This window comes from Muscardinus avellanarius (assembly GCF_963383645.1).
Source record: "Muscardinus avellanarius genome assembly, chromosome: 18".
In the NCBI taxonomy this organism is placed as follows: Eukaryota; Metazoa; Chordata; class Mammalia; order Rodentia; family Gliridae; genus Muscardinus; species Muscardinus avellanarius.
The window spans coordinates 30,321,948-30,345,681 of record NC_137804.1 but is presented as its reverse complement, the minus strand read 5'-3'; the positions used below and the strand labels follow the sequence as shown (position 1 = coordinate 30,345,681).

The 23,734-nt window shown below is 41.5% G+C and overlaps 2 protein-coding genes across 2 annotated transcripts in view; one reads left to right on the top strand and one right to left on the bottom strand.

The window, feature by feature from the left end:
• Window positions 1-566: 566 nt before the first annotated feature.
• SPCS1 (signal peptidase complex subunit 1) lies at window positions 567-2,724 on the top strand (the record flags this gene model as incomplete). The annotated part of the gene is made up of 4 exons (XM_080715840.1): window positions 567-782; window positions 1,111-1,170; window positions 1,260-1,346; window positions 2,599-2,724. The coding sequence occupies 4 exons, from the start codon at window positions 567-569 to the stop codon at window positions 2,722-2,724; spliced, it is 489 nt and encodes a 162-aa protein (XP_080571966.1).
• Window positions 2,725-10,499: 7,775 nt separating this feature from the next.
• The window catches only part of NEK4 (NIMA related kinase 4), a gene marked incomplete at both ends in the record, with an annotated part of 49,811 nt that continues 36,576 nt past the window's right edge, over window positions 10,500-23,734 (bottom strand). Inside the window, 6 exons of the mRNA XM_080715377.1 lie at window positions 10,500-10,592; window positions 14,521-14,654; window positions 16,457-16,662; window positions 19,624-19,712; window positions 20,614-20,723; window positions 22,309-22,375. Coding sequence (XP_080571503.1) covers window positions 10,500-10,592; window positions 14,521-14,654; window positions 16,457-16,662; window positions 19,624-19,712; window positions 20,614-20,723; window positions 22,309-22,375 — 699 coding nt within the window. The remainder of the gene's footprint in view (window positions 10,593-14,520; window positions 14,655-16,456; window positions 16,663-19,623; window positions 19,713-20,613; window positions 20,724-22,308; window positions 22,376-23,734) is intronic.

The following is a 23,734-nucleotide window of genomic DNA, read 5'->3' as shown; positions in this document are numbered from 1 at the left end:
CAGAGGCCGGGTAAGGCTCCATCCGACAAGTAGTTTCCTTCAGACGCTCACCACGGCTGCCCTTACCTGCAGGAGGAGGACTGGGAGCAGCTGCTACTCGCGCTCCGGCCCGCCCTGCCAGCTCAGCACCCAGGCCGCAGGCCCCCAGGCCCAGCCCGCCGCCCGACCGCTCGCATCAGCTGCACTGCGGCCGCCCCGCCTGCCCATTCGCCTGCTCACTCGCTCCGCGGCAGCCGAACAGCCCCGCAGCCTCACAGATGCCGGCGGCTCGGGCACCAAAGAACCCCGCTGAGCAGGCGCCGTGGGGCAGCCCTGCCGCCGCCGGGGTCCTCGCCAAGAAAAGGCCGTCGCCATGGAGACGCGAGGAGCGTCGGAGGCCTTCGCGCTGCGGAGGCGCATAAGAGAGTTCTCCCGCCCGGAGCCGTCGCTCCCGGGACCTAGCAGCACCGACGGCAAACTCTTCACGGGCTCGTGATGTCTCGACCCGGTCGTCGCCGTCCCTGCCTCAGTCCTCGCGGGCGGTGCGCCGGGGCGCAGCACCCTTGAAAAGCGCACATCGCTTAGCTATGGCGCGGGGCGGGGCCATGGGCTGTCCCCGGTCATCGGAGGCTTCCGCTTCCGGGGTCGCGGCCATCCCGCCCCGCGGCTCAGCGCGCCCGACGAGCCACACACGGTGTCAGTCCTCCGTGGCTGCGGTCCCAGGGTTTCGGTCGCTCGCACTCCGCTGTTCGTCTCGTCAGCCAATCATGTTGGAACACCTGAGCTCGCTGCCCACACAGATGGTGAGGGTGCGGTCGGGGATCCCGCAAGCTGTGTGAACCTGGAGGCTTCAGAGACCTCTTCCGAGTACCGGCCGGTGCTGCGTGATTCCCAACCCGGAGGGTTACAGTCCACTATCTTTTCAGAATTCTGCCCTCCAGGAACTTCTTCCCTCCCCCAGAAAGGCTTCCCTTGCCCATTCTCCGTTAGGATGCTCACGTTCCCCCGGAAAACCCAGAGTAATATTCCTACATTAGTGTTGGCTTGTCCAAACTGTGAGTTCCATCCAGGAACTGTGTCTCCTTGTTGGTGAAACCAATTCATTCCTCCCCCCCCCCTCTCCAATTTTAGGATTACAAGGGCCAGAAACTAGCTGAACAGATGTTTCAGGGAATTATTCTTTTTTCGGCAGTAAGTATAGTTCTACATTTAATCTTTTTCTGTAATCTTTTCCTCCCCACCCCGCTTTACTGTATTAAATATATTTTGTTTGTCTCTAGATAGTTGGATTTATCTATGGTTATGTGGCTGAACAGTTCGGGTGGACTGTCTATATAGTCATGGCCGGATTTGCTTTTTCATGTTTGGTAAGCGATCTGTAAATATTTGGGTGTCATTGGCAACAGGTTCTCTGATTTGGTTGCTTTGGTTGGATCTAAATAAGGTCTGTCTTCTTGGTTACTTCCTTCTCTCATCTATTGCATCAGTGTTTCTACTATCATTGAAAAAGTATAAACGTCAAATAGTGTACGATGGTGGGAGATGCATAAAACGATACCACTTATTTCCTTTGGCAAGTACTCCAGTCAATAAGGTTAAAGCCAGCAGGAATCTCTTTTTTTTATTTTTATTTTTTATGGTACTGGGGATGAAACCCAGGGGCATTCGACCTCCGAGCTACACCCCCTGCCCTATTTTTTTCTTTATTTTTAAACAGGGTTTCACTAAGTTGCGGAGGGCCTCACTAAGTAGCTGAGGCTGCCCATAAACAATGATCCTCTGGTTTCAGCCTTCCGAATACCGGGATTACAAGTGTGGGCCACCACACCCAGCTTATTCTTTATTTTGAAACAGGGTCTAAGTTGCAGAGGGCCTCAATAAGTAGCCGAGGTTGACTTTGAACTTGTGATGTGATCCTGCTAAGTCTCCCAAGTACTGGGATTACAAGTGTGTGCCACCAGCCCTGTTTTTTTGCCCCCTGCCCTGTTTTTTATTCTTTATTTTGAATCAGGGACTAAGTTGCGGAGGGCTTCACTAAGTAGCTGAGGCTGTCCAGGAACCGTGATCCTCCTGTCTCAGCCTCCCAAATGCTGGGATTACAAGTATGTGCCACCACACCCGGCCCATTTTTTATTCTTTATTTTGAAACAGGGTCTCACTAAGTTGCGGAGGGCCTCACTAAGTAGCTGAGGCTGTCTGTGAACCGCTATCCTCCGGTCTCAGCCTCCCAAATGCTGGGATTACAAGCATGTGCTCAGCCCTATTTTTAATTTTTATTTTAGACAGTGTCTTGCTAGGTTGATGAGAGTCTCCTGACTTACTAAGGCTGTCCTCACACCTGTAATACTATCTCAGCCTCCCAAATCCTGGGATTACAAGCAGAAATTTCTAATGGTGTCCACATTACTTCACTCCTTTTAGATGTTAAAGCCATATAAATACTAATATTTCTTCCCATTACCTTACAGTATCTTATGTAGGAGGTGACTTGAAACTTCCATAGGAATATGTTTTTGTTGTGTTAATCTTTAAGAGAGTCATTTGGAAACCAGGCATTACATGTAATAGACCTAAACTTCTAGTAGATATAATTGATGCATTTTCTCTGTTCTGATCTAGCTGACTCTTCCTCCGTGGCCCATCTACCGCCGACATCCCCTGAAGTGGTTACCTGTTCAAGACTCAGTCACAGAAGACAAGAAATCAGGGGACAGAAAAATTAAGAGGCATGCTAAAAATAACTGATTGGGGTCTTCATAATTTAGCATCTGCTTTTCTTTTCTGTGAAATGGGCTAAACTGCTTTCATACACAAAACATGAGCTGAAACCACCTATGCTCTTACAGCACAGATGTGTATTGATAATTCCTCATTGTATTTCATTTCTAGCTCAGTTGTGTTTTGATTTATAAACATTTTAGACATTCTCCATAATCTTGTTCTAAAATGGAGAACAAAAACACAAGGATGCAATTTTCTTTCAGGTATATATAATAAATAAATGCCTCATAAATGAGAGTACAGTTTATCAAAGTTTTATAATTCATCGAGTTACTAATTTTTTTGTTTTTCATTTTTGTGGTACTGGGAATTGAACCAAGGGACGGCTACCTCTGAGCTATACCCCCAACCCTATTTTATATTTTGTTTTGAAACAGGATCTCATTAAGTTGCTGAAGCTGGCCTTGAACTTATGATTCTCCTATTTTGGCCTCCCAAATACTGAGATTATAGACCTTTGCTACCATGGTTAGATGGTGTTAATGTTTCCAATTAAAACTCATCCTGCAATTCTGTGTTTAACGGGTGTTTTATTGATTGTTCTACAGAACTACTCTTAAAAAAATAAAGTTAGAAGTTTATGGTTCTAAAATTATAAGTACCATTGTTACTTTTTTTTTTTTTTTATTGTGGTACTGGGGTTCCTGGAAGCCCTTCTACCCCCGGGCTACACTCCCAGACCTATTTTATACTTTTTATTTAGAAACAGGGTCTCTTAAGTCAGTGACCTGCGGGATCTCCTGCCTCCGCCTCCAAGTGCCGGGATTACAAGTGCTCGCCACCACGCCTGGCCCATTGTTACTTTTTTGTGTTTGTGGTACTAGGGATTAAACCCAGGGGCATTTTACCTCTGAGCTACAACTCCTAGCCCTATTTTATTTATTTTTTATGGTATTGGGATGGAACCCAGAGGCATTCTACCTCAGAGCTACACCCCCAGCCCTATTTTTTATTATTTTATTGTATTTATTTTTATTTTATTTATTTATTTATTTATTTATTTATTTATTTATTTATTTTTGTGGGTTTGGGGGTGGAACCCAAGGGCATTTGACCTCTAAACTACATCCCCTGCCCTGTTTTTTTATTCTTTATTTTTGAAACAGGGTCTCACAAAGTTGCGAGGGCCTCACTAAGTAGCTGAGGCTGTCCACAAACAGGATCCTCCAGTCTCAGCCTCCCAAAAGCTGGGATTACAAGCATGCACCACCATGCCCAGCTTATTCTTTATTTTGAAACAAGGCCTTACTAACTTGTGGAGGGCCTCACTAAGCAGCTGAAGCTGGCTATGAACCTGTGATCCTTCTATTTCAGTCTCCCAATTACTGGGATTACAAGCGTGTGCCACTTTTCCTCAGCTTTCAATTTTATTTAACTTTATTTATGTATTTATTTGTGATACTGGGGATGGGACCCAGGGCACTGTACCCCTGAGCTACACCCCCCAGCCCTATTTTTTTATTTTTTTATTTTTATTTTTTGGTCTCACTGAGTTGTGAAGGGCCCCACTAGGTAGCTGAGGCTGTCTGCGAACCACTATTCTCTGGTCTCCACCTCCAGAATGTTGGGATTACAAGTGTGCGCCACCATGCCTGGCCCTATTTTATTTTTTATTTTGGAAGCCGGGCGTGGTGGCACACGCTTGTATTTGGGAGGCTGAGACTCGAGGATTGGACAGCCTCAGCTATTTAGTAAGGCCCTCTGCAACTTAGTAAGACCCTGTTTCAAAATAAAGAATAAAAATAAGAAGCCGGGCGTGGTGACGCACGCTTGTAATCCCAGCATTTGAGAGGCTGAGACAGGATTGAGGTTCGCAGACAGCCTCAGCTACTTGGGCCCTTTGCAACTCAATGAGACCCTGTTTCAAAATAAAGAATAAAAAATAGGGCTGGGAGTGTAGCTCGGAGGTAAAATGCTCCTGGGTTCCATCCCCAGTACTGGGGGAAAAAAAAAAATAGGGCAGGGGGTATATAGCTCAGAGGTTGAATGCTGGGTTTCATTCCCCAGACCTGGAAAAAAAAAATTATTTTGAAACAAACTAAGTTTCTGAGGGCCTAAATTACAAAGGCTGGCTGCAAACCTGTCTCTTGTCTCAGTCTCCTCAGTACTGGGATTACAGGCATGTGCCACCATGCCCGACTTCTTAGTATATTCTTTTTTAGCTTTATTTATTTATTTTTTGGTGGGGAGTCTTTGTGTTGGGTATTTTGGTACTGGAGATAGAACCCAGGGCACTGCACATGCAAGGCAAGCACATTCCAGCTTTCAGTATATTCTGAATAATAGCAAACATCTCTGAAAATATTTACTAGTACAAATTTGTAGTAAATTAACATTTGGTTAGCCAGGTGTGGTGGTATACACTTGTAATCCCAGTACTTGGAAGGTTGAGACAGGAGGATCGCAGGTTTGCAGCCAGCCTCAGCTAATTAGTGAGGCCCTCTGCAACTTAGTGAGACCCTGTTTCAAAATAAAGAATAAAAAATAGGGTTGAGGGATGTAGCTCAGAGGTAGAATGCCCTTGGGTTTGATCCCTGGTACAGCAAAAAAAAAAAAAAAAAAAAAAAAAAAATTTAACATTTGGTACCACTGTTGGTAGTGTTGGAGGTACCAAATAAAAGGCAATAAACAATTAGGCAATAAACAATCTGTGCTTTACTTGAGGTAGACCAAAGTAAAACCCATAAAGCTATAACCTCCTTTTAGTTTTTAGAGGACTAGAGAGAAAAATTTGCTTTAAAGTTCCATTAGGCTGGGCATGGTGGTGCTTATAATATGAGCATTTGGAAAACTCAGACTGGAGGATCAAGGTTCACAGACAGCCTCAGCTACTTAGGCCCTTTGCAACTCAGTGAGACCCTGTTTCAAAATAAAGAATAAAAAATAGAGCTTAGGGTGTAGAATGCCCCCGAGTTCCATCCTGGTACTGCCAAAAAAAAAAAGTTCTGTTAGGAGTAGGAATATTACTCTAAGTAATGTTCTATTTCTGTTTCAGGATACAGGACTCATTTTCTGTTCCTGGCATATTTTCCCTCAGATATAAAGCTTGCTTTGTTCTTTCACTGAAGTCTCTAACCAGATGTCACTATAAAGGAACTCTCCCTAACACCCTATTGAAACAAAATAGTATGCCATATCTACTAATCTGCTGGGTTTCATGCATTTAATACATCTCACAGTGTGTATTTATTTGTTAATTGTTCTCACTAGAACATTAGCTTCATGGGAATTGAAGACCTTGTTTTGCACACTGAAGAAAAAAAAAACTTTTTTATAGTACTAGGGATTGAACCCAGAGGCATGCTACCTTCAAGCTACACCCCCGCCTTATTTAATTAATTAATTTATTTATTTATTTATTGGTGGTACTGGGGATGGAACCCTTCTACCTCCGGGCTACACTCCCAGACCTATTTTATATTTTATTTGGAAACAGGGTCTCTTAAGCCAGCAAGGCTGGCTTCGAACCTGCGTGATCCTCCTGTCTCTGCCTCCCAAGCGCAGAGATTACAAGCATGTGCCACCACGCCCGGCGTATTTTGAAACAGAGTCTCACTAAGTTTCTGAGGCTGGCTTTGAACCTTTGATCTTCCTGTCTCAGTCTCCCAAGTACTGGGATTATAGGCATGTACCACCACGCCTGGCTTATACACTAAAATTAACAATTTAGTTCCTTGTTTAAACTAAGCATAATTCAAAGGCTCAGTAACCATATATATGACTACTAACTACCATATTGAACAAACAGAACATTTCCATCATCACAAAATTCTTTATCCTTTTCTTTTTTTCTTTTCTTTTTTTTTTTTTTTTTTTTTTTGTGGTACTGGGTTTCCTGGAAGCCCTTCTACCTCCAGACTACACTCCCAGACCTATTTTTATATTTTTTATTTGGAAACAGGGTCTTTTAAACCAGTGTGACTGGCTTCGAACCAGTGTGATCCTCCTGTCTCTGCCTCCTAAGTGTGGGGATTACAAGCGTGCGCCATCATGCCCGGCCTATTGATTCTTTGTGTGTGTGTGTGTGTGTGTGTGTGTGTGATGGTGGTACTAGCTACAGCTCTTTTTTGAAACAGCACAGCTAGGTTATTAAGTCTCTTCAAGTTGCTGAGGCTGTCCTTAAGCCTGCTGCCTCCCAAGTACTAGGATTACAGGCATGCATCACCACACAGTTATTGCTCAGTTCTTCAATAAAATTTTGAATACTATTTAATACACAGGTGATTTTTATGTAAAACAATTCACCTTTCTTGAATGCCCATAGGGTCATTCCAATGATGAATCATGTACTATACAGCAGGAAAATTCCCAAGAAGTAGAGGTTGTGCAGATCATATTCAACAGCACTGCAGTGCAGTTAGGGAGGGATGTGGAACTTCCTTGGCTTTCTAAGTCTAAGAAATTAAACATTTTTAAGAGAGAAAACCCAAATCAGAATTACTGATTTATTAGGATAATGTCTAAAAGTATCATATCAAAGTCTGAGGGTTGGCCAAAGACAGAGTCAGAAAAAAATTCAGACTTAAGATTGTGTTTTAAAGTTAAGGAAAATGAAGCCGGGCGTGGTGGCGCATGCTTGTAATCCCCGTGCTTGGGAGGCTGAGACAGGAGGATTGCTCAGGTTCAAAGCCAGCCTCAGCTACTTAGTGAGGCTCTCAGCAACTTAGTGAGACCCTATTTCCAATATATATATATATATATATATATATATATATATATATATATATATATATATATATATATATATGGTCTGGGAGTATAGCCCGGAGGTAGAAAGCCTCTGGGTTCCACCCCTAGTACCACCAATAAATAAATAAATAAGTTTTAGCCGGGCGTGGTGGCACACGCTTGTAATCCCTGCGCTTGGGAGGCTGAGACAGGAGGATCGCACAGGTTCGAAGCCAGCCTCAGCTACTCAGCGAGGCTTCCAGCAACTTAGAGAGACCCTGTTTCCAAATAAAATATAAAAAAGGTCTGGGAGTGTAGCCCGGAGGTAGAAAGCCTCTGGGTTCCACCCCCAGTACCACCAAATAAATAAATAAAATAAAATAAAATTAAGGAAAATGAAGCTGTGCGTGGTGGCGCAGGCTTGTAATTCCCACACTTGGGAGGCGGAGACCTGAGCTGAGGATCACACAGGTTCAAAACCAGCTGTGCTGGCTTAAGAGACCCTCTTTCCAAATAAAAAAGTATAAAATAGGTCTGAGACTGTAGCCCGGAGGTAGAAGGGTTTCCAGGAACCCCAGTATCACCAAAAAAATAAAATTAAGGAAAATGAGCCAGGTGTGGTGGTGCAAATCTATAACCCAGCAACTTGGGAAGCTGAGGCAGGAAGATTGTAAGTTGAAGGCCAGACTTGGCAACTTAGTAAGGCCCTGTCTCAAAAAACAAAAAGGAGCTGGGTGTGGTTGTACATTCCTGGTTCCAGGCCAGTCTCGGCAACTTAGGGAGACCCTGATTCAAAATAAAAAATAAAAGGGCTGGGGGGTAGAATGCCCTGAGTTATATAACCACTACCAAAAAAAAAAAAAAGCCAACATAATGAAAAAAGGGGGGGGGCAGTCATGGTGGCACACATCTGTAATCCCAGTACTTGGGAGGCTGAGATGAATACAGTTTAGTAATAGAGCAACCCTAGGTTCAATTCTCAAAATAAAGGAGAATAAAGAATGAATTAAGCATTCAAGTAAAAAAACCACAAACTTACCAAAAGACAGGATATAAACAGTGTTTCAACATGCAACTAAGAATAAAGCATATATGGAGGAGATTCTTTTAATGTAAAAAACAAAGTGTACTACTTTACAAATAAGTTACAAAACTTTAGAAAAAAAATCAACAATTGTCCAGAAAAATGTGGATTTCCAAAACATGAAAGAAGAGGTGAACAGCTCAGGAAGACCAGCGATTTGCCCCCAACTGAGCAGAGTGGGACCAGATGGTTTTACAAGCCCTCCTCCCTTTTTGTAGTACAGGGGATTGAATCCAGAGGCATTCTACCTCTGAGCTACATTCCCAGCCCTACCTTATTTTTTATTTTGAAATAAGAGTCTCACTAAGTTTCTTTATTTTTTATTTTATATATATATTTTGGTACTAGGGATGGAACCCAGGGGCATTCTACCTCCGAGCTACATCCCCAGCCCTATTTTTTTAGTCCTTTTTATGTTTGAAACAGGGTCGCACTGTTGCAAAGGGCCCCACTAAGTAGTATTTGAGGCTGTCCATGAACGGGAATCTCTGGTCTCTGCCTTCCAAATGATGGGATTACAAGCATGCGCCACCACACCTAGCGTTTCACTAAGTTTCTGCAGCTGGCTTTGAACCTGTGATCCTTCTGTCTCAGTTTCCCAAGTACTGGGATTACAGGCATGTGCTACCACACCCAGTTTGTTTTACAAGCTGAGTTCTAGTAAACTCTTGAAAGTAAAAATAAGATGTCTGCCGGGCGTGGTGGCACACGCTTGTAATCCCCGCACTTGGGAGGCAGAGACAGGAGGATCACGCAGGTTCAAAGCTAGCCCCATGCGCTGGCTTATGAGACTCTGTTTCCAAATAAAAATGCAAAAATAGGTCTGGGAGTGTAGCCCAGAGGTAGAAGGGCTTCCAGGAACCCCAGTACCACCAAAAAAATAAATAAATAAAAAATAAGAGGTCTCAGAAGCTAGACAGTTTAAGAACTATAAGGGCACAGAGTAGTTTTATTCACCACAGTATCCCCAGCTTCTATCATAGCACCTGGCACATAGTAAAAATTAAAAACTTAAGTGACTGAAAAAACATTTTTATGTATGTGTAATTTTCCTAAAAAATAAGGCACATTTTAACACATCTGAAGCAATTTTCATTTTTGGAATCCCTCGAATACAGAAGTGAAAATTTACTAATCAAGATATTTTACTTTATAAGAACTTGGATAGGCATTACTTATAATTAAATAAGTAATAAAATATGTGATATACATGAAAAGAAACTTCCAGAAACAAACATTTCACATATCCAATATAACAAAAAGGACCTGGACTTTACTTACAAACTACTTAACTGTAAAAACAAGTATTTAAGCAGTATTTTTGCTTATAAAAAAATAAATCTAGCAAAACTTGTATGTAAAACCATAAAGATTTACAAAGCTAAAATACTTTAAATTCAATTCTTGTAGACCTTAAATGAAGTTCATAGCAAATGAAAACAAAACAGCGAAAGTCCACCAGTGTGTAAAAATGCTATCCAATTGCTCAAATACTATAATTATACCCCCAGCCCTATTTCAAATCTATTTCTAGAATAGTGGACTGACTTTAAAATACCAACTACTCCTGAAAGTTATCAAGAAGCAGGTATTATCACTGGACACACACCATTTGTTTCTCCTGTTGTTTTTATCACTAGTAGAATATAAAATTTATGATCCAATGCTTCATAGCCCAGTTTTCAAACAAACTAATACTTTAAAAAAATAAAGTTCTAGAAATAACAGTGGTGGTTTAAGGCTCAGTAAACAGTAACCAAACAAATGTAACATTTTTCCTTATAAAAAGCATGTGAAAGCCAAAGATGTTCTTTTGTTAACTTGCTTTATATTATTTTGTTCTTTCCGACTTTTCTCCAGTAAGAAAAATCCCAAAGAGATATAAAAGGATGGTGAATGGCCTCTCAACTATAGTATGGTTTTTCTTTAAAGCCCCCCAAAAATATTTCAAAATATGTCTTTAGATCTGGCAGATTAGAACGAATTCTCAAAAATTTACATTTTCTTCAAAAAACTTCAACTGGCGAGCTTTCACACTGTAAGCCGCATACTTTTCACCCATGCGCTCCTGTAAACGTACCTATTTGGGGAAACATAAAAAAGTCAGTATGTCGTTGTATAAATAATTTCTGTAATCTTAGAAGAGCTTTCCTAAGCATGATACCAAATTGAAAACATATAGGAAGGCATTAATAGTTCTGTTTACATAAAACGTAAAAATTTTCAAGATTGTGTGTGTGTGGTACTGGGATTAAACCCAGGGGCATTCTACCTCTAGGCCACACCCCCAGCCCAATTTTTTTATTCTTTATATATTGAAACAGGGTCTCACTGAGTTGCAAAGGCCCTCACTAAGTAGCTGAGGCTGGCCATGAACCACGATCCTCCTTAGCCTCCTAAATGCTGGGATTACACGTGTGCACCACCATGCCTGGCTTTATTTTTTATATTGAAACAGAATCTCACTAAGTTGTGGAGGTCCTCACAAGTTGTTGAGGCTGGCTGGGAACCTGTGTCAGCCTCCCAAGTACTAGGATTACAATCGTGCAACACCACACCTGACTTCAAGATTTTTTTTAAAAGTCATAAATAGCCGGGTGTGGTGGCACACACTTGTAATCCCACGCTTGGGAGGCTGAGACAGGAGGATCACACAGGTTCGAAGCCAGCCGCGCTGGTTTAAGAGACCCTGTTTCCAAATATAAATATGAAAAATAAGTCTGGGAGTGTAGCCCGGAGATAGAAGGGCTTCCAGAAACCCCAGTACCACCAAAATAAATAAATAAAATAAGTCTGAAAAATAGGACTGGGGCTCAGAGGTAGAATGCCCCTGGGCTCCATCCCAGTACCACAAAAAAAAAAAAAAAAAAGAATTTGGAGCTGTACTTAATGTCATATACAAAAGTTAACTCAAAATGTGTCCCAAAGACCTAAATGTAAGTGATAAAATTATAAAAATTCTCAGAAGAAAATACAATGGTAAATCTGTATGACCTTAGATTTGGCAATGGATTCTTACCAAAAACATTAGCAGTAAAATAAAAATAGGTAAACTGGATTTCATCAAAATTAACAATTTTTGCCAGACATAGTGGCAGAACGCCTGTAATCCTTGGGAGGAACGCCTGTAAAACTTGGGAGGCTGAGACAGGTGGATCGCAGATTCTAAGACAACCTCAGCAGTAGTGAGACGCATCAACCTAACAAGACCCTGTTTCAAAATAAAAATAAAATAACGCTGGGCATGGTGGCGCACACTTGTAATCCCCGCGCTTGGGAGGCTGAGACAGGAGGATCGCACGGGTTCGAAGCCAGCCTCAGCTACTCAGTGAGGCTTCCAGCAACTTAGTGAGACCCTGTTTCCAAATAAAATATAAAAAAGGTCTGGGAGTATAAGCCAGAGGTAGAAAGCCTCTGGGTTCCACCCCCAGTACCACCAAAGAAAAAAGAAAAAAAAATAAAAATAAAATAGAGCTGGGGCTGTAGCTCAGAGATAAAATACTTCTAGGTTCAATATCAATCACCAGTACAAAAAATATTTTTTAGCAGGGCATGGTGGTGTATCTGTAATCCCAGCACTGGAGAGAGACTCTCAGCAATTACTGAGACCCTGATCAAAACAAAAAATAAATAAAAAGGGCGAGGAATGTAGCTTGGAGTTAGAACGTCCTTGGGTGTGCCGGGTGTGGTGGCGCACGCTTGTAATCCCCATGCTTGGGTGGCAGAGACAGGATCACGCAGGTTCGAAGCCAGCCACACTGGCTTAAGAAACCCTGTTTCCAAAAATAAAAAAAATAGGTCTGGGAGTGTAGCCTGGAGGCAGAAGGGCTTCCAGGAATCCCAGTACCACCAAAAAAAAAAAAAAAAAAAAAGAATGTCCTTGGGTTCAATCCCTAGTATTTTTTTTAAAAACTGACAATATTTTTTGCTTCAAGGAATACCTCTTTGAAAGTGAAAAGACATTTTCCCATCCATTTGCAAATGATATGTCTAATAAGGGACTTATATAAAGAACACATAAAGAACTCCTACAATTCAATAATTAAAAGATAAATATTCAGGTACAGTGGTGCATGCCTGTAATCTCAGTATTTGAGAGGCTGAGGCAGGAGGATTACAGTTCAAGACCAGTCTCAAAATCTTAGTGAGATTCTCAGCAACTTAATGAGACCCTGTTTCAAAATAAAAAATAAACCAGGTGTGTAATTCCAGTACTTGGGAGGCTAAGACAGGATTGCAGATTTGTGGTCGGCCTTAGCTACTTAGTGAAGCCCTCTACAATTTAGTGAGATTTTGTTTCAAAATAAAGAATAAAAAAATAGGGCTGGGGGTATAGTTCAGAGGTAGAATGTCTCTGGGTTAAATCCCTAGTACTAGAATAAATAAATAATAGGGATATTAAGCACACACAAACACACACACAGAAAAATAATCCACCAGACATGTAATCCACTAGGGTTATATCTATAATCCGTAATCCCAGTACCTGGGAAGCTTATACATGAAGGTTACAGATTCGAGACCAGCCTCAGCAACCTAGCAAGACACTGTTTCAAAATAAAAAAGGTTAGAGTACGCTCAGAGGTAAAGTGCTCCTGGGTTCAACCCCCAGTACCAAAAAAATAAATAAAATATAACTCAATTTTAAAATGGGCAAAAACTTGAATAGACAGTTCTCCAAGAAAAATACATAAATGGCCAGAAGTCTATGAAAGATGCAATTATTAGTTATTGGAGAAATGCAAATCAAACTTATAATGAAAACCACTTCATACCCACTAGAATGAATAATAATCAAATAGAGAAGTATTGAGAATGTACAATAATTTCTTACACTGCTAGTAAGAATGTAAAATGGTGCAGCAGCTTTGGAAAACTGTCTGGAGATTCCTCAAATGTTTAAATGTAGCCATGGGTGGCGGCACATGCCTGTAATCCCAGTACTTGAGAGGCTGAGACAGGAGGACCACAGGTTCAAGGACAGCCTCAGTAAGTAGTGAGACTCTCATCAACCTAGCAAGATCCTGTTTCAAAATAAAAATAAAAGCTAGGCGTGGTGGCACACACTTATAATCTCAGCATTTGAGAGGCTGAGATGGGAGGTTTATGGTTTGCTGAAAGCCTCAGCTACTTATTGAGGCCCCATTTCAAAATAAAGAATAAAAAATAGGGCTGGGGGTGTAGCTCAGAGGTAGAATGCCCCTGGCTGGGTTCTATCTACAAAAATAAATAAATATAATAGGGCTGGTTGTGCAGCTTGGAGGTAGAATGCCTCTGGGTTCAATCCCCAGGAGATAGATAGATAGATATATATAATCACACACACACACACACACACACACACACACGCAAAACTTAAATGTAGAGTTACTATATGACCCAGCAATTCTATTCCTAAAAGTATACATCTCAGAAAATTGAGCCAGGCATGGTGGCACAAGCTTGTAATCCCAGTGCTTGGGAGGTTGAGACAGGAGAATCACACAGGTTCAAAGCCAGCCTCAGCTACTTTTACATGAGTATTCACCACATAATTATTCATAAAAAACCGGAAATCACCCAAATGTCCATGATGAATAAGCAAAAACATAGAGTAAAATATCATTTGGCCACATAAAGGAATAAAGTACTGCGACATGCTACTATACAAATCTTGAAAACATGATACATGGAAGAAACAAAACATGAAAGACCACAACAAAGCTTTTTATGAGCCCATTTAGATGAACTGTTCAGAACAATCTACAGAGAGAAATATCCATGGTTGCTTAGGGGTGAGGAAAGTAAGAAAATGAAGAATGGCTGCTAACGAGTACAGGGATTCTTTGTGGGTAATGAAAATGCTCTAAACTGATTGTGGTGGTGATTATACAACTCTGTGAGCATATTAAAACCACTCACTGTACACTTCAAATGAGCAAACAATGTGGTATGTGAACTACATTTCAAAACGCTGCTAAAGAAATTCTGTAATATAAGCAGCTCGTCACTGCTAGTGGGAGACTCACCTCTCTCTCCAATTCATCCTCCTCTTCCAAAAGATCATACACCTGCTCCAAAAGCTGAATCCCCAGGCCCCGGATAACATCAGCTCTTAAGACCTCAACTATTCTCCTGATCTTTTCAGAACTTGGCATGATAGCTAAAAAACAATGACAAAAACAAGGGGTAAATCAACATTTTTACCATTATAGCAAGAACAACACAATGTTTTTTAAAAAGTCTTACTCTTTTCACTTTGACAAGTTTTGGTTTAATAATTTCACTTCTCTTTTTTTTAACAGCAGTGCTATATATCAAACCTAGGGCTTTGCACATGCTAAACAAGTGCTCTGCCATTGATCTATATACCCAGACTTTTTTTTTTCCAGTACTGAGGCATGCCAGGAGCCGGGCATGGTGGCGCACACGTGTAATCCCAGCACTTTGGAGGCTGAGACAGGAGCATCGCACAGGTTCAAAGCCAGCCTCAGATATTTAATGAGGCGCTCAGCAACTTAGTGAGACCCTGTTTCCAAATAAAATATAAACAATAGGGCTGGGAATATAGCCTGGAGATAGAAAGCCCCTGGGTTTCATCCCCAGTACTACAAAACAAAAACAAAAACTAGGCATGCCAGGCAAGCATTCTACTCTGAGATATATCCCTGGCCTTTTTTTTTTTTTTTTTTTTTTTTTCGGTACTGGGGATGGAACCCAGGGGCATTCTACCTCCAAGCTACACCCCCTGTCCCATTTTTAGTCTAGCCCTTTAAAAAAATTTTTTTTGAGACAGGGTCTCACAAACTCACCTAAACTGTACTCAAACTTGCAATCCTTCTGTCTCGGCCTCCTAAGTAGCTGGGATTACAGGAGTGTGCCAAGAGTTCACTTGGGAGGCTAAACCAGGAAGATCACAAGTTTGTGGCCAGACTACATGACTTAGAACCTGCCTCAAATAAAAAACTTTTGGTGCAGACTTGTAATCCCAGTACTTGTGAGGCTGAGAGAGGAGGATCACAGGCTCAAAGCCAGCCTCAGCATCTTAGTGAGGTCCTCACTACCTTAGTGAGATTCTGTTTCCAAATAAAAAATATAATAGGTGTAGGGGCAAAGCCTGGAGACAGAAGGCTCCCGGGTTCTATCCTCAGTACCATAAAGAAAAATGATTTTTTTAAGGACAATGGGTATAGTTTAGTGGTAGTGTACCCCTGGGTTCAGTACCCAATATCACAAAACAAAAAAGATTTATATGTGAACTTTAGCTTCATGTCTCACTACCATTTCCTAAACATAAAAAACCCACAATCATCTAACTTGAAGACAATTTATATGAAAAATTCCAAACACTTTACACAATGTTCATAAGTTATTGGGCTCTTAACATGTATTTTTAAAAGTCAATTTACATTGGCTGGTTGTAGTGGTGCACGCTTGTAATCCTAGCACTTGGGAAGCTGAGACAGGGGGATCACAGGTTTGAGGACAGCCTCAGCAATTTAGTGATCCTCAGCAACCTAGTGAGATCTGTTGCCAAATAAGAAATAAAAGCAAGCCGGGCATGGTGGCGCACACTTGTAATCCCAGCATTCGGGAGGCTGAGACCAGAGGACCATGGTTCATGGACAGCCTCAGCTACTTAGTGAGGCCCTCTGCAACTCAGTGAGACCCTGTTTCAAAATAAAGAATAAAAGACAGCGCAAGCGGTATAGCTTGGAGGTTGAATGCCCCTGGGTTCCATCCCCAGACCCACAAAATAAATAAATAAGGAAGGAAGGAAGGAAGGAAGGCAGGCAGGCAGGCAGGCAGGCAAGCAGTCTGGGATTGTAGCTCAGAATGTCTCTAAGTTCAATTCCCAGTACCCCCCCCCCACACACACAAAATTTATTTTTAAAATGAAGCATGCACTACCACACCTGGCAATAAACACATTTTCTAATTTGCTGTAAAATAATAAGCATTCACCTGAAGGTATCTCTTTAAATTGGAGTTCCTCTGTCTCTGCTGCAACTTTTCCATGAAGTACCAGTGTGTCCCGATACTTCTGATGAAGTTTGAATTCTGACACTGGATTTGATAATGGAAGATATTCACAGCTCTCTTTAGAATCTAGTTTAAGTGTCTCAGTCATCAACTGTACCAAGTCACTCATTTCATTTGTATGATTTTTCCTGGAAAAAAGTCCCCTTGTTATTTTCTTGGCTTCATGAGAATTTTTCATTAAAAGTTAGATGCAGGCCATGTGTGGTGGTGAATGCCTGTAATACTAGTATTTGAGAGGCTGAGATAGGAAGATTGAGGGTTCAAAGCCAGCTTCAGCAACATAGCTAGGCTCTCAGCAACGTAGCAAAACTAAGTTTTCAAATAAAAAATAAAAGAGAGTTGGGCGTGCTGGTGCATTCTTGTAATCCCAGCATTCAGGAAGCTGAGACAGGAGGATCAGGGTTCATGGCCAGCCTCAGCTACTTGGGTCCTTTGCAACTCAGTGAGACCCTGTTTCAAAGTGAAAAAAAAAAATAGGTGTGGGGGAATAGCTTGGAGGTAGAATGTTACTGGGTTCTATCCCTAGTAGTGCAAAAAAAAAAAAAAATTAAAGAGGCTTAGGGGTGTAGCTTGGAGGTAGAATACCTCTGGGTTCAATCCCCAGTACCACCAAAAAAAAAAAAAAAAGGTTTGATGCAAAATGATTTTTATGGAGTTCTGTTTCATAAAGCCCATGGAAGTTCTTGCAGACTGACCCTTCCACAAATAGCAACTATAAACTGTGTAATATACAAAAATAAATTTTGTGCAGAATATGGAGAGTGAACAAAATCTACAGGCAGATTCTGGAAGGCAATCAATTCTTTTTAGCCTAAGGATAGGCATGTCACAGGTAGCTCAAAGCACAAGAGAATACCCATGTCTTCTTGCCTGCAGAACCACAGGGCAGAGTTCAGGACAACTGCCAGTAGAAAGAGAGGAATCTCAGAAAGAAGAAGATCTGAAAGAAGCAGCTCCAAGTTCTGTGTATAAATTCTGCCCAACTATTTCCAGGCAACTTCACTACACCCAATTACAAAGCTCAAGAACATTTAAAGATATGAGATAAAATTCACAGGGTCTAATACCCAGCCAAACTTTACCAGGCATGCAAAGAAGAAGAAAAACATCATCCATTTGTTTTTGTGTGGTCCTGGGGATTGAAACCAAGAGCATTCTACCTCTGAGCTATATCCCCAGCCACTTTTAATTTATTTTTGAAACAGGGTTTGCTAGGTTGCTGAGAGTCTCACTATGCTGCCAAGGCTGTCCTTGAACCTTGTGATCCTCCTGCCTCAGCCTCCCAAGTACTGGAGTTAAAGGCATGTGCCATTATGCCCAGTCCACACTGTATATTTGTAAAGAGAAGGGGAGCCATGAAAGATATAAAGAAGACCCAAGTCAAACTTCTAGAGATAAAAAGTACAGCATGTTAAATACACAGGACAGAATTAATAGACTAGACACTGCACAAGAAAAGATTCGTGAACTCAGAGATACAGCTTGACTGCTTAAAGCTGTTTAATAGTTCACGGATACACCGCTAATTCTTTTTTTTTGGTGGTGGTACAGGGGGTAGAACCCAGAGGCTTTCTACCTCCGGGCTATACTCCCAGACCTATTTTTATATTTTATTAGAAACAGGGTCTCGGTAAGTTGCTGAGAGCCTCACTAAGTAGCTGAGGCTGGCTTTGAACCTCTGCGATCCTCCTGTCTCAGCCTCCCAAGCGCGAGGATTACAAGCGTGCGCCACCACGCCCGGCAGCAGCTAATTATTTTTAATTTTTTTGTTTCATTTTTCACAGATTCTATTGCTGTATCTCTGAGTTCAATATATATATATATATATATATATATATATATATATATATATATAGTAACAAGAATCCACACAAAGTGGAAGTCCAAAAAATAAAATGTGAATGGCCAAAATTTTAACAAATCTGATAATTCTATAAGAATTCTGAATGAAAATCAGATATGTTCAGAGAAGAATTATTTTCAGCTCTAACTACAAGCCATTTGAAATGTCATCAACAAACCAAATGTGGTGGCGCACACTTGTAATCCCAGCATTCGGGAGGCTGAGACCAGAGGATCTCGGTTTGCGGACAAGCTTAGCTCCTTAGTGAGGCCCTCCATAACTTAGTGAGACCCTGTTTCAAAATAAAGAATAAAAAAAATAGGGCAGGGGTATATCTCGGAAGTCGAATGCCCCTGGGTTCCATCCCCAGACCCGCAAAAAAAAAAAAAAAAAAAAAAAAAAAAGTCGTCAATAAGGCTGGGTGTAATGGTACACACTTTTTTTAAAATTTAATTTAATTTTATTTATTTTATTTTATTTTTTTTTGCGGGTCTGGGGATGAAACCCAGGGACATTTGACCTCCGAGCTACACCCCCTGCCCTATTTTTTATTCTTTATTTTGAAACCGAATCTCACTGAGTTGCAGAGGGCCTCACTAAGTAGCTGAGGCTGTCCGTGAATGGTGATCCTCCAGGTCTCAGCCTCCCAAATGCTGGGATTGCAAGCGTGCGCCACCACACCCAGCTCGGTACACACTTGTAATCCTAGCATTCAGGAGGCAGAGACTGGAGGATTGCGGTTCATGGACAGTTTCAGCTATTTAGCGAGGCCCTTCACAATTCAGTGCGACCCTGTTTTAAAAATAAAGACTAAAAAATAGGGCTAGGGGTGAAGCCTGGAGGTACAATGCCCCTGGGTTCTATCCTTAGTACCACACACACACAAAAAAGTCATCAATAAGAGTACTACAGGTCAGAATATTATTGTAAATGTACACTTAGGATAAGTCAATCATATATTTCTGATTGAGAGTTTCTGTGTGGGTAAATGGGGATGGAACTCAGCGGGGGCGGGAGGCCTTCTACCTCCATGCTATACCACTCCCAAATCTATTTTATATTTTGTTTGGAAACAGGGTCTCACCAAGTTGCTGAGAACCTCACTAAGTAGCTAAGGCTGGCTTCGAACCTGTGCAATCCTCCTGTCTTAGCCTCCCAAGTGCGGGGATTACAAGCATGCACCACCATGCTCAGCTTCTGATTGATAGTTTCTGAAGGGAGACAAAAAATAAAAACAAGAACTCACCCTTCCCTGGAATCCCCATCTGACTTATCAGTTGAACTTGTAGAAGAACTTAATTCATCCTCAGATAAACAATGAGTTGGTTTCCTTTCCTATTAATGTTTAGAAAAAGCAAAATTCCACAAGAAAACACAACCAGAATGTTAATACATGAAGCAGTCTTGGATGTGATGTGACACAGTGCAACATACTTTAACAGGAGAAACTAACATAAAACTTGAAACTACCTTACCAAATGATAGCCTATTTGGTCATGAAATTCACAAGTGAAGAATAAGAAACATTATGGTGTGAAAAATTTCCTTTCTAGAGAGAAGTGGAACACTAATTCTAAAGCCTCAGCTCCCAAGCAGAGAGCTTGTCCCATAAAGAATACTGTCATTTTAAACTAGATGGAATGCTACCTAAATCAAGTTAATTTCAGCTTGTTCATGTGAGGTTATTGAAGTATTTTAAAGGATTACCTGATATAATTAACACAAAAATTATAACTTTAGGAAATGTATAAATTAGTGAGATAACTCAATGATATTAAATGACACCATCAATACTTTCAAAAGGGTATGATACAGAGAAGTGAATACTGCTTAGAATGCCTGCAATTACCCATTTAGCCACCAGATGGTTCCCCTACATCACCCACAGACAAAAGGTAAACTAAATTGTCACAAACTGGAAACTGAGGAAAGATGATTAGTAAAAGTTTTGCTCAGTGGAAGCTCTTAGGAAGTCTTTTCCTAAGAAAATAAAGACTTCCTAAGAAAGATTTTTAACTAGACTGGCAATTTTTTAGAATTCCTGAAAATTTTATACATTTAAGGTGGCAAACATAACCCTCTTAATTATTATTTACCAGTTCCTTTATCAAGAGTGAAAATGGGTAACAACCCTCTCTGTCCCTGAAATAAATGAAGCTGACATGTATGAGGTTCACTGAATTAGGCTTGCAAACTGTGTGTACGTTCCCCTCGTCCCTCAAGCATCTGTGTGCACCTGAGTGATGAGGCAGCCAGAAGAGAGCTGCGGGGCAGGGGTGGGCTGGTCTTCCTGCTGCAGCTTCTCCAGGCCCACTGTACTCAGAGACGTTCTTCTCACCGAAGAGCCTGAAAGACCAAACACACCCAACAACTGTTTGTGGTAGGCTGGTCTCAACTGAAGAGGGCTCCGAACTGGGTATGGAAAATAACCCAGCAAAAGCCAGCCAGAAGTAACTCAATCCGAGTATTCATAAGTACACTCTGGCGTCTGACACTCCCGTTTAAAATCTTAGCTTGTGGCCCACTAGCTCTGTGACCTTGGCAAGTTATTTAACCCTCAGAACCTTAGTTTCTTCTTCTATGACAAGGGGTGAATGCTGCCTATCTTGGCAGGTACTATAAATGTGGAATGAGATAATGCCCTTAAATTAATGTTTATTACAATGCTGTAAATATAGTCAGCATTAAGTAAACGACAACTGCTAGTACTATGTTTAGATAATGGTGACCGGAATGCTCACAATCCTCAGTCCTGGGCAGCATTATTCCCCTGGCTTTCCTCTCTGATCCTTGAAAAGAAAGCACTTCTCTAACTAGCCCACTCTGGATGTGAAAAGTTAAACACTCACTCAATTTCCAGCCTAAAAATTTTCCAGGAGTTACTGCCATTAAAACCTCTGGAGCTTTTTAAAACTCTCTTTCTCAGCTGGGCATGGTGGTACACACCTATAATCCCAGTACTTGGGAGGCTAAAATAGGAAGACAGCAGATATGAGGCCAGGCTGAGACTCTGTTTCAAAATAAACACAAGACGCCGGGCATGGTGCCGCACGCTTGTAATCCCAGCGCTTGGGAAGCTGAGACAGGAGGATCGCACAGGTTCAAAGCCAGCCTCAGCTACTTAGTGAGGCTCTCAGCAATTTAGTGAGACCCGGTTTCCAAATAAAAAAATACAAAATAGGTCTGGGAGTACAGCCCGGAGATAGAAAGCCTCTGGGTTCCACCCCCAGTACAATAAAAAATAATAAATAAATAAATAAATAAAACACAAGATCTGGGCGTGGTGGCATACGCTTGTAATCCCCGCTCTGGGAGGCTGAGACAGGAGGATTGCACAGGTTCAAAGCCAGCCTCAGCTACTTAGTGAGGCCCTTCTCAGTGAGACTCTGTTTAAAAAATATGAAGACTATATAGGACCAGGGATGTAGCTCGGAGGTAGAATGCCCCTGGGTTCCAGTCTCAATACCACAAAAAATAGATAAATAAAACACACACACAAAAAAATCAGATAGATGAGCAGAGACTTCAGGGGAGTGGCTGAGGGGGATTAGGGAAAAGAAGTCATTAATAATGTAACAGTTGAAATAATGCTATGACTATATACAAAACTACCAATTCTAATATCAAAGACATGCCTGGGGAGGGTGAAGGAGAGGGAAGAGACGCCACTAAGACTGTGTGCATGTGTTTGTCTGACACTTTGTACCCTAATATGATATAAAATTACAATGTACCAATTTAAAAAAAATCTTTTCTTGGTAATACATATTCCAGATTAAAACGTGTATGTGGTGATTTATTTTAAAGGCTCAGAAATTTAAAAAGCTCTTCAATTTTCTAAATGTGTTACTGCTCACAATTGTAACCACTGCAATGTCTACAAGCCAAGCCATCAATTGCCAATCAGATGAAGAAAAGAGGTCACCCTCACCTGAGGGAAACATCTCTTCCTGTGACTGCTTTAGTCGCCTCCTCTCTCTGGCTGATAATGGTCGGTCCTTTTAAAGAAAATCACAGAAGTCATTTCCATTCATAAATCACTATTATTATAAAACCTACAATGTGTGATTTACCATTCAACACTTAGAAAAAGGCCTCATATTGGCTTGTGTGTGTGTGTGGTACTGGGGGTGGAACCCAGGGGCTTTTCCACCTCCAAGCTATACTCCCAGACCTATTTTATACTTTATTTGGAAACAAAATTGCTGAGAGCCTCACTCAGTAGCTGAGGCTGGCTTTGAACCTGTGCGATCCTCCTGTCTCAGCCTCCCAAGCGCTGGGATTACAAGCGTGCACCACCACGCCCGGCGTTCATATTGGCTTTAAAGGAGTGACTAAACCTGGTGTGGTGGCACACACTTGTAATCCCAGTACTTGGGAGGCTAAGACAAACTCAACAACTTAGTGAGACCCCGTTTCAAAATAAAATAATAAAATGGGATTAGGAGTGCAACTCAGGTAAAATGCCCCACAGTTTCATCCCCAGTACAGAATGAATGAATGAATGAATGAGTGAATGAGAGAGTGACCAACTGAAACCTATTTCATCAAGGTTATGGCTACTCACAAGGAATGATCAAAGTCCTCCTTTCTGGGAGATGTTCATTTTTACAAGTGAGAAAAGGAGACTTCTACATTTCTTATATTCAGAATTGACTTGGTCACCTTAATTAACTGGAAGTAACAATATCTGGACCAATAGAATTTGTCCATTTCAATCAAAGCTTCTGCTGAAAATCACAAATCCTGTACCTTCCAGCATTCGGCAAAAAGTTGGGCTGAAGCTGGGCATAGTGGTGCACGCTTGAATCCCAGTACTTGGAATCCAAGGAGGATCGCAGGTTCATGGCCAGCCTCAGCTACTTAGTGAGACCTTCTGCAAGTCAGTGAGCCCCTGCTTCAAAATATAAAATAAAATCAGGCTGGGGGTATAGCTCAGAGGTAGTGCCCCTGAATTCAATCCTCAGTACCACCACCAAAACAAAAGTAGGACTGAGATTTTTTTTTTCAGTAATGGGGATGGAACCCAGGGGTATTCTACCTCCGAGCTAAACCCCCAGCCTTACTTTTTATTCTTTATTTTGAAACAGAATCTCACTGAGTTGCAAAGGGCCTAAGTACTGAGGCTGTCCGCAAACTGTGATCCTCCTGTCTCAGCCTCCCGAATGTTGGGATTACAAGCATGTGCCAGCACACTTGGCTGGGCTGTTTTTTTTTGTTTTGTTTTGTTTTGTTTTTGGTGGTACTGTGGTTGGAACCCAGAGGTTTTCTACCTCCAGGCTATACTTGCAGACCTATTTTATATTTGGAAACAGGGTCTCACCAAGTTGCTGAGAGCCTCACTAAGTAGCTGAGGC